Here is a 12,007-nt window from a genome sequence, read left to right as displayed (position 1 = left end):
GAAATGAGGCCCTATGTCAAAAATCCTGAAATATCCCTTTAAGATTTGGGTAAAGCCAAACTGGTTAAGGCTCAGAAATATGAAACATACAGTCAACATTTCTGAGCAGACCCACTTAAATCATACATGACATACAACTGGCAACAATTGGGGGTTCTGCCCTTGGTCTTTTGACAATGAAGAAAATTGGCCCTCCACCAAGAAAACTTACCTACCCCTGGCCTATAGTATTTATACAGGTGGAGGTTAAAGTATTTTGTTTTCGAGAGATGTATGGTGATGTGTCACACTACTGAGGAAAACTATCAGTTTTCTCTTCTCCCTGGTTGAAGATTCACTGTCTGAGCATGTGGTCTGACTGGGTTTGGGGAAATTTTTATGAATAGACTTTGTGTTGTTTTTAAATCTAAAAAAAAACATGAGGTCTATTGTTTTAAACTGACTCTTGAGCAAAGGAATGTGTCTTTGCCAGTGATGCAAGAGTAGCTCGAGTAAACAGGTGAGAGGAGGGCAGAGAAGGTGTAAAGCAAGAGTGATCTTACTGTTTAATTTACTTTGGTTTGTTTTTTTGTGCTTTTCCGTGTACATTAGGCTGAGGTTGGCCTTTCTTTCAGTTAGTTGAATATCACAACTAAGATAAGATAAGAAAGCCTTTATTGATCTCACAATGGAGACATTTACTTGCTACATTCAGCTCTTAGAAACACTCAGGGTGAGCAAATAGGCAGGAAATGTGAGAAGAAAAACAATTAAATAGTAAATAGTGATATCTTGTGCACAGTGACTACCAAGGACTTTGTGGGGACAAACAGTAAATAATTAAGTAAACAGACTATAACACAAAATGTTAAAGTCAGTATTAGCAGTGCAGGTGTACATCATAGTGCAAGTGGTTGATAAAGTGAGGGTGCACTGAGGGTGTGTCAGTCTGCCACTGAAAGAGCTGCTCAGCTCCTCTACAGTGCCGTGCAGTGGGTGGGAGGTGTTGTCCATGATGGAGGTGAGCTTTGCTAACACCATCCTGTCCCTCACGTCCTCCACAGAGTTCAGGGGGCCCCAGGACGGAGCTAGCCCTCCTGACCAGCTTGTTCAGTCTGTTCTTGTCCCGCTCTGTGCGGCCCGGGGCCCAGCACACGGCAGCGTAGTGGAGAGCAGAGTCATAAGAGCATTTTGCCTAATTTCCCCATAAATATGATTCCCTGATAGTTAGCACACAGGGCAGGTGCACACAGCATGAAAACACACATTACAATTACAACATTACAACAATTATTAACATTAGCTTCACTAGAATCATTCAAAATATGACACATTTATCAGATTATCCTGAAACCACAACCCTTGTTTTTTTACTTGGTAACTAATATTCCCATGGGCCAAAACATTCATTTTCCAGTTATTTTGAGGACTATAGTAACCAAAACAACTGGTACAGGGACTGAGTGAAACAGACACATCAGTGGTTTTCGATAAATCTATTGGGGTGTGGGACAAAGTACTCAAAACTGTGTCAGCTGGTCAGCCTAGTAATTATTTGGGTCACTACTTTTTACTCTTACTTGAGTAAATATTTTGGCTACTATACCCACCTCTGAATATAAATAACACTCTTGATGAGGGTTCTTAGATTTGTATATTGAATTTCAATAGTCTAAAGTGAGTATTTTATATTTACTGAGAGTATTACAGTGATGATATAACAAGGGGATTTCTGTATGAGATCCTCTTCAGCGTCTGATTATGGAAAGATCTGAGTGGTTTGAGATAAAAAGTGAAGGATGCCTCAAATGTCAGAATATTCCTGATGTATCAAAGGAGCAGATATATTTAATAAAATTACTGATTCATTAAATGTTTTGACGCTCATGGTTTGGTCCAAATGAACACATTGATTTTTTTTCCTTAACATAAATATTAGGCATTTCAAGCAAGTTTTTACCAGAAAAAGAAAAAAATATGACCTGCTTCCTTCAGAGCAGTTGAATCTAAAACAAGAAGCCATGTCTTTGTTCATCAAAATATAAACATGTGTGTTGTTGGTCAGTCTATTTTTCTTACAGAAAATATACATTCTTTAAACTCAAGCAGTGACCTCACTGTCAAGTACAGAGTAATCCATCTGCTCTGAGTCATAGCTGTCTTAACATTCCTGAGAATTTCATGACATGATTGCTGGAAGAAAAAGTTTCCAGTTTGACAATGGACAGGGATGAAGTTACAATAAGTCCTCCTTCTTATTGCACCTTCTTAATGCAGGTTACTCTTGGTTTACACTTGATTTTTAATAATAATTTTGAATAATATTAAACCAGTTCATTATCAATGCTTCGGTGGAATCAGATAATTATATTGCACTAACAAAAGGCTGTTGGCCTTAAGCGCTACAGGATCAGGTTACAACTCGCCGCGTGCAGCTCCCTTCACTTTCCCCAGGTTTTATCCTGGTTTCAGTCCAGGTCTGAGGGGGTTTTCCTGCTGTGCGACCGATACCCTTACAGGCGCAGAATCAGGCCTTGCAGAAAAAGAAAAAGTTTCACTTGTGTGAGGCACTTTGTCTGTGGCAGACAATTTAACTTTTTTTTTTTTACTTTTTAAAATATATGGGGGGGAAATGTATGGCTAATATACCACTAGTATCTTCTGGGGTCGATCTTCCGCCTGGCACAAGGACAGTATTGCACGAAACGAGACGGTCATCTTGCCTGTGTGAAGCTGTTGCTCTATGAGACAGTGCCACTGACGAGGCGCTGCTTATAAAAATAAAACTATGGCAGCCTCACTTCTTTTCCTCGTATAAATACGCGCTGCCTCATGTTCTTCCTTTAGCATTATAGGCTTAGAACTATTTTAAGTAGGGGAAGGGGTGGTATGATCTTAAAGGATGTATGATCTTTAAAGTGCAGATGGTGCATTCAACCAGAAAAAGTGTGTGCGTTTCTGTGAAAGGGGTCTGGCTCTGGAATGGGTTGGAGAAAGATCTTAAGTAGAGCCCAACTCTTTACAAATTCAAGAAAAAGTATAAAGAAAACGTTTTACTACAATATAGTGCCGATGAAGGGCTTTAAATTCTTACGATAATTTGGAAATTATTCAATCACTGAGGTATATGGCGGTGCTACTTGTTACTATTATCATTGCTAACCTCATCGTCTACTGCAGTACAGCACAGGATGAGACAGTCTCCAACAGATTGGGCAGCTGGGTGGGGGCTTTTTGGTTGGGGTCATGTACCACTCTCAATGGGCCACCTTTCACCCTGGCTTTTTAATGCATTACACTAAACAGGGCAAACATTTTTAACATAAAAACCTATGCATGTGTGTGCATGTGTGTACTATGTGTATATATAATTAAATATTTTTAATTAAAAATAAAAATATAAACACCATACACATACTCAAACTAAAATCTACGGCAGCGGAGATGGTTGTGACAAAGGCGAAGTAGCAGGACCACAGAATACCAATTAATTTGCATATTTGTGATTAGTGACTATCAGCAAGGAGTGGCATTGGTAACTGTCTTCCTGTGAACATTGCAGAAACAAGACGATTGATATAGTTGTGCTGTTTTTCTTTGTTCGGTTTATGATCAAGTCTGATATATAATCCGTACATTTCTCCAGTTTGGAAAGTAGAAGAAAGTTTTGTTATTGTTGTTTCTTCATCAAGACTGTAAAGTGTAAGGTTAAAGTTGCTATTCATACGGTTGAGAATGTATTTGCAATATGACAAAAGATGATTCAGAAACAGGTACAGGCACTAGTGGTGTTTGTGTTTGTCTATTAAAAATTAACTTCATATCCTCCTATTGCAGCATAAACAGGCGTGATGCAGAGACTGTACATGCACCTGGTAATGGATAGTATGATGTTGCTCGAATGATAAACTCAGATTCATTATTCACACAAAAGTACAGTGAAAAGTTAAAAGTACTATATGGATAAAATACTGTAAGAAGTACAATTACTTCTAAAAGTTACTCAAGTTCATGCATTTGAGTAAGTGTAATTGAGTACTACCCGCCTCTGGAATCTACTTTTCTAGTCCTAAATTATTATTTTGGATACAGACGGTTGTGCAGTATCACCGGGAAATGTAAATGTTTATTACATTGATTACGGGGTAGGCGATATAAGCTTTTTTTGAGCTCCTGTAACAGAATAATGTGGATGTGAATGTTGTAAAAATGTAAACTGCTCAAAAAATAAATAAACTAAACTAAACTAAACTAACAAGTATCTTCATAGAAATTCTGTTTGTTTTTAAGAAAATTATATTCTCTCCATTGCCTCATTACACATTCAGATTGTTTTCAATTACAAGATGCAACGTTTTATTTTTTTTATATACATGTATTTACAAATAATTATCACTACAACTTTGGTCAAATAAAATCAATTGGCTAAGGTAGTATCAGAAAGGGAGAATATGGTACTGAATTTAACATCCTTAAAAAGAACAACATTCAAAATGCATAAATGCTTGACAGAATTTCATTGTGCTAACAAACTTGTGGTAGAAGGACCTGGAAACTGATCTTGCTGATCAACAACGGGGTAATATCTGTAAAAACATGTCATGCAACACAATAAGAAAACAGAACTATACATGTTCAATACATCTATACATCTACAATGTTTTTTGTTGTTGTTTTTTTTAAATTCTATTACGATAAAGTAAAATATGCCCAAATCGAAAAGATTCAAAAGGAAATTTGCTGAAATGTGAAGGTTGTACTCACTGTTTTAGATCTTTAGGAAAAAGGAAAAAATGTTGGGTAAAAGTACATCTGTCTTTAGCTGGCATCTGTTTTAAATGATTAGGTAAATCACTTGCTTCTTTGAATTTTTTCATGACCTGCAGAGCAAGAGCAAGTTTTCTATTACAACACTTTATGGTAACTACACCTTATTTAGCCATTGTAAATTATGAATAAACACTTAATTCATCATGAACAATTCATTAGTGAAGTGTTAACTCATTATTTATTAAGGCTAAATATGGTGGAGTTGTTATAAAGTGTTGCCAGATTTCTATTACAATTTCAAAGTTGATAGAAAAAAAAAAAGTAACAAAAAAAAGTAACCTGTAAACACAACAAACCTTTCGGAAGAGTTCCTCAATGTGATCCTCGAGTAAATTTGTTTTGAAAACTTCGACAATAAACCAGATGAGGAAAGAGCCTTCAGATTTTTTTCTGAGTGAAACAGTATCTGTTCCAGTAAACATAGAATTCACTTTAAATTATTTGTGTATTGTAATTCATAATTAATGTGTTGATTATAACTTGACTGACGAGGAGTAGAGGAGTAGAGACAGACAAAGTCCATTTCCTTATGTCTGTACCGCAAATCATCCTGCTCGGTGTCTCTGATGGCAGTTGCATCAGCCTCCACACTGTTGCTCATAAGCACAGACCCTGTTTCACCTGAAATTACAATCACATTAAAAAAATGTAAACGTTTCATACAAATATGAATATCTAATTACCATTACCGTTGAATATGTGTAATTTACAGCTGAACAACAGTCAAAAATAATTCAGAGCTGTCGCCAACAGAAATGATGGACCAACATGATAGAAAGCTCTCAAGTTTTATTTAATATACTGTATCTCTTTAAATCAAATTTATATTGACACTTACTTCCCCTGCAGGCCTGGATGATGATGATCTTAGGTTTGTTCACCAGAGCAGGACAGTTCTTCGTGTTCAGCTTCTCGTAAATGTCGTTGACGTTCAGTTCATCTGGCTCATCAAGTTTATGGTTGACACCATGGACAACCCCGTATAGGCCGTGGGACGAGATGACCACAAACACACTGTCCGTCTGTTTCAGCTTTGGATGCTTGGAAAATTCAACCAAGGCATCATTCATTTCCTGTAAAATATATATATATTTTCTCCAAATTATTATAGCTTTCTATTATAATCCATGCACTTTCAAGTAAATACCTTGGCCGTGAGGTTTGTGCGTTTGACCACCTCATATCCAAGAGTACAGAGGAGTTTCTCCATGTTCTCCTCATCTTTCTCTGCTCCACGCCTGTTATATTTCTCATCCACAAAGGTAATATTAATGATAAGCAGAGCCACACGGTTCTTTATTGAGTCTGAGGTCACAGGATAGATCTAAAGAAAGAATAAAAAATATGTAGCACTGTTTTAAATGACAAAACCATATCATTTCAAAAATATTCTTTGAACTTACATCCTCATATGTGGATGATCCAGCTGTGTCCAGTGCAGCTGCAACACAGCATTATTTGATACGGAAGCATATTAACTTGGAAAGGTTTATGCAGGCACATTAACAGGCTTACCTAGTTCTGCAGCAGAGCGACAGGCCTGACGGATGTGTTCATACAGACTGGGGTGTTTTATTTTGAGGTGAACGCACAATATGTTGATGTCCTCATCCCCTTTACTAATCACTGTGTCAACAAGATCCCTTGCTTTGTTAGTGATAGCAGTCTTCTTCATGATTCTGTCATATTCCTCAGTGTCTAAAACACTTCTAACTAAAAGGTAGCAAAGAAGCTCGTTGATGACTTCCTCTGTCACTGAGACTACAAATTTGACCCTCAACTTCTTGAGCTCCGCTGATAAAAGAGAACAAAATAGAATACAGACTGTCTTTGAAGAAGTAGTAATGCAGGTTTATGCAGGCACATTAACAGGCTTACCTAGTTCTGCAGCAGAGCGACAGGCCTGACGGATGTGTTCATACAGACTGGGGTGTTTTATTTTGAGGTGAACGCACAATATGTTGATGTCCTCATCCCCTTTACTCATCACTGTGTCAACAAGATCCTTTGCTTTGTTAGTGATAGCAGTCTTCTTCATGATTCTGTCATATTCCTCAGTGTCTAAAACACTTCTAACTAAAAGGTAGCAAAGAAGCTCGTTGATGACTTCCTCTGTCACTGAGAATAGAAATTCGATCCTCAACTTCTCGAGCTCCGCTAATAAAAGAGAACAAAATAGAATACAGACTGTCTTTGAAGAAGTAGTAATGAGGCGATGAGGTACAATGATAACCACATTCTTATTATAATCCATACCTGTCATTTTTCTGAGTTGTATATGCGTTCGTGTCTTTTCCCGCTCCCCGTACTTCCCTGTTCCGCTTGTGCATGTCCGGGCGAGCACACCTACTGGCAGGTGGTAGATATTGTAGATAAATCTCTTATTTGCTATTTGGAATAAGACTCTCACAGTGTAAATTTCCTTCTTTACATATCACAAAAGATGACCAAGGTAATCTACATACATCTATATTCCGGAAGGTTTCCAGTTTATTTCAAGTTTTAAGTTTCAAGTTTATTTTAAACCAACAGATCACAATGAAATTTCACATGAAGAGAGTTTCAATGCTCCTTGGTTAATTGAGAACATTCTTAATGGACAAATACAAAGGCTGAGATCAGGATTATTCAATTACATTGTTTTCTGTACCAGATTTTTCAGAGTTCATTGGCCATTGGGCCGGTCATTTGTCAAGCACCCCACCGCCACCAAACACTTTTTTGGGATAAATTCATTACCATTATTATACATGTAAAATTATACATAAGTGTAATTATATCCCAAAAGTATAAGCCCCTTACAAAACAACAGCAAATGGCAGCAGAAACTGTAGAGTATTATAACTCTCGGGATTCGAACACTCAAACTTCCGATCATGAGACGACCCGCTCAACCACCTGCGCCACTGTCGCCCCTATCATCAATCAATCAGACTCATCCGTCCATCCATCCATTTTCTTCCGCTTTATCTGGGGCCGTGTTGCGGGGGCAGCAGTCTCAGCAGAGATGAGATGAGATGATGAGAGCAGCCTCCAGCTGTTCTGGGGGGACCCCGAGGCGACACCAGGCCAGCTCGGAGACATAGTCCCACCAGCGTGTCCTGGGCCTTCCACGAGGTCTAGGACATGCCTGGAACACCTCCTGAGGGAGGCGACCAGGAGGCATCCGGAACAGATGCCCGAGCCACCTCAGCTGCTCCTTTCGACTTGAAGGAGCAGCGGCTCTACTCCGAGCTCCTCCCGGGCAACTGAGCTCCTCACCCGATCTCGAAGGGCACCCTGCGAAGGAAACTCATTTCGACCGTTTGTATCCATGATCTTGTCCTTTCGGTCATTACCCAAATCTCATGACCAAAGGTGAGAGTGGGAACGTAGATCGATCGGTAAATTGAGAGCTTTGCAATCAGTCTCAGAGCTGAATTTTAACAGTCATATTAAGTAAATTACACTAGCGGTCTATTACCATCGCAGGTTAGACTATTGCGCATGGTGGCGCAGCGGATGGCGCTTGTGCCTCATAGCTCCAAAGCTCCCGGGTTCGATTCCCACCTAGACGGGGCCTTTCTGTGTGGCATTTGCATGTTCTCCCTGTGTCTGCGTAGGTTAGTGGTAGTTCATAAAAACATGAGTGCAACCAGGGATGTGCACAGGAGGTAGACCCCAGGTGGTGCTCAAGCACCTGCCCCTTTGCCCTGTGCCCTCCTCAATACCATTTTTTTTTCCTACCCAACATTAACTATTATTTATTTTATTGTTCTTAGATATTTGCCCTACTAAGCCAACCTGTGCTGAAAATACAGTTTTAATGTTCAGAAACTTCATATCGCGCTTCATTTCCTCCTCTGCCTCTGAGCCGCGGCGGCGCTGACGCTCCTGATCAATAAGGGCAGCTGTGCTGTCCCCGTGTTTCCCCCGTTTGAAAAGATGGTACAGCCCATTTTAGGGAGACGCGGGAGTAAAGTAAACTAATGTAACACTAGCAATCTGTTAGAGAAATAACAATGGTGTTCGAGAGGATAGATGAATGACAGGCAGCAGTCTGGATGTCTTATGCAGGAGAAGTTTATTTACCATCGGTGCGGGACCCGGAGACATGAACTCGAGACATTGCGCTAGTCCTACCATTCAAGTCTGTCTATGCTTCCACAGAAGAGGGATAAATACCCTCTCAGAGCGTCATACTGATACGCAAGCATTCAGTGGCAGAGAGTGGCGCCTGAGCACCACAGTCAAGGCTATGACAGAGATAGTACGACTGTACAGCCTGACCCAGTATGATAAATAGCGATTTAATGTTATCCTCTAACACTCCTCCCTTTCAAAACTACAGTTTTCTAGTGGTTTTGACTAAGTGAAAAAAATCAAAATTAAACGCCAGCATAAAATAAACCTGAATCAACTACCTAAGTTTCAATTTAATCCAAAACCAAGATTTTAGAATAAAATCAAAATTCAAATGGTTTATCTATGCCCTAAGTGGAAGCATACACAGAATTGACATTTCAAAACAACATTCAACACTTCATGTGAAGTACCACAGTACATAGTTATACGGGTCATTGTGATGGAAGTAAATGACCCCCCTCCCAGTGACCCCAAAGTACTGAGACATGTGCATCATTAGATTCACTAATCACCCAATCGGGGCAAATACTGCTACCAATAAAAACACATGCATCAAGTACTAAAGGCGTGTAAAAGGGGGTACCATGACCAAACCTCAAATCCCCGACCTGATTGCCAATTATCAGGGATAAGTAAAAGATCATGGCCGCCAATCAGTTTCTTCTGCAAATGATATATTATTGGTCCAAGTCAGAAAATGTACATACAATAAAATACAAACACAACACAATATTCAAAGATATGAATCAATCAATTCTCATGAAAATCATATTCACTTATTAAGAGAATGCTCATAGCAAACTATTAATCATGAAACAATCTTCATACCGGATGGTTAATTTCAACACAACACTTGTGAGGCCCGTCAAAACACCTCCAGGTGCTTCAGATCTATACGGATCACGAGTAGACTATCGTGCCGTAACACCTCTTGGTGTGTCTTTGGGATTATTCTGCCCACACACACCAAGAGTTCCCTATTGTCTTCCAAGTCTTCAGGTTGAAATAGAATGGCGTGGAGAATTGGCAGCGTCCATTGAGAAGGGTGCAAGCTCATACACTCGTGCATAATGAATTTTCCTTAAAATTCAAATCTAACGAGATCGTAAGTCTTATTATTTGTTATCCCTTGCTTCCAATGTTTTAATCAAGATTAAAAATAATGTTACTGAAAACTGCTAAGCAAGAAACCATCATTCAGGACAAAATATATTAAATCCTCTTATACTTCAGGCGTAATGGCCTCTGAAATAGAGCTTAAAACCCTTCCTTTTTGACCTAAACATACCTGCAATGAGCAACACACACAAAACATAACATGAAAGAACCTCACCACAAGATAACCAAGTATTGAATACCTGCCCTTTTATCTTGTGAATCTGTACCTGCAAAGTTATGAATTGAAATAAAATGAAATTGGTAAGTTGAATAACTAAGCCATAAAGAATAAGCACCAAAGATTAAAAAATATAAATGCAAAATCAAAATATAAGCTGAAAACTGACTGGACCAAAATGAGTAATGATATATAGAAAGAATAAAATAGAAAAATAGAAAATGCTAAAATAATAATAATAATAATAATAATAATAATAATAATAATAATAATAATAATAAATAGGTAAATATAGAAATAAAGTATTTAAAAAATATATATATATCTAGCCTCACACTAAGTCCTAATCAATCTATATGCCTTTAACGCTCCCTCGGTGTTGGCCACTAGTGACTTCAGTGATATGGCCAGAAAAGAATAAACAAACACTAAATAAATGAACACTAAATAAATGAACAATAAATCTAAAATACATGCTGTAAAATTAAAAATACATGAAAGCTTATTAACTATAAAAGAGTAATAAAATGTAAAATAATAAAGTATATATAGCTAAGTAAAAATGTAAATATAGAATAAAAGCACTTATGAATATATAAATGAAAATAATAATGAAAAATGAATAATAAAATATAAAATAATTAATGTAAAAAATGTAAATATAAAATGAAAGCACTTATGAATATATAGATGAAAATAATAATGAAATATGAAGTAAATGTAAAAACAGTGGGAGTGTGTAAGATGAATCTTTCCATTTAAACTTTATTCAAACTCCAATGGATGTGTGTTTGCCTTCCTGCCAGATCCAACCTGTCTCTCAGGTCGCCTGTGGAAAGAATGTTATACCTTGCAAACATCAACACATCAGTATAATTTCTACAAACTTACCGATTAAGTATGACCTTTCACCAGAGTCAGCTTCAGCCATCATGACATGAATATCAATCATTACTATCATTCGCAAGTTAAAATATTTGATGAGATAATAAGTGTTTCTTTCTCTTGCTTGGAAACACAAAATAGATACACAAAGGATACTGATGCTCAGGCACGGCCTCCAGACATCCAGAACAAACCAACATTTTCTTCTTCCACGTTGCCTCCTGCAACAATAAAGAAGCACACTCCGGCCTGCATAAGGCCATATTATATCATGCCATTGGTATTATTGTTCTCGGCTCATCAGCTCCCGTCCTGAATCAGACCCTCCTGCATCAGAATTCCTCCTGTAAATTCCCTGTCTCTGTGGGAAATTAACGTCATCAACCTGGAAATAATATGGATTAAAACATGTTACACACTCACAATCAAAACAATCACACTCTTTAATATCATTTTATAGTAAATATAGTAAAAATATAGTAAAAATTAAATCATGGCATTAGTATTGTTAGTATGAAGCAATAATGGCATTACACATTTTCTATTTTCAGAACAACTGGGTTTCACTTACACAACTTTTCTTTATTCTTTATTATGTTGCGTTATTTCTGATACTTTCCCTGTGTTTAATTATCAGGTTTTAGACTTGAAATTAAACTACTTGCTGTAACTTTTGTTTTCTCATTATTTGTTTATTTAGATCAGAAAGAGTCACAATTATTTCTACAGAGAGCAAATCTCCTCTGCTTCTTGGCCCCTCCTTTTTTTAACAATTATAACGAGCTCCGTGTGCACCCAGAGTCGTGATTAGTGTTGAAAGCTGGGCAATATACTTTTGAGGCCATAAGTGTG

The 12,007-nt window shown here is 37.8% G+C and overlaps 1 protein-coding gene across 1 annotated transcript; it reads right to left on the bottom strand.

Moving 5' to 3' along the window:
- Positions 1-2,492: 2,492 nt before the first annotated feature.
- On the bottom strand, positions 2,493-6,251 carry LOC306966818 (caspase a-like; the record flags this gene model as incomplete). The annotated part of the gene is made up of 5 exons (XM_079561634.1): positions 6,213-6,251; positions 5,957-6,133; positions 5,648-5,882; positions 5,299-5,430; positions 2,493-2,512 (listed from the first exon to the last, which is right to left on the bottom strand). Exons 2-5 carry the CDS (start codon positions 6,017-6,019, stop codon positions 2,493-2,495), a joined length of 450 nt encoding a protein of 149 aa, XP_079417760.1. The 5' UTR covers positions 6,020-6,133; positions 6,213-6,251.
- Between the last annotated feature and the right edge of the window lie 5,756 nt (positions 6,252-12,007).

The sequence above is a fragment of the Gobius niger genome (assembly GCF_951799975.1).
Source record: "Gobius niger genome assembly, chromosome: 8".
In the NCBI taxonomy this organism is placed as follows: Eukaryota; Metazoa; Chordata; class Actinopteri; order Gobiiformes; family Gobiidae; genus Gobius; species Gobius niger.
The sequence above is the reverse complement of the archived record's forward strand: the minus strand, read 5'-3'. Positions and strand labels throughout refer to the sequence as shown.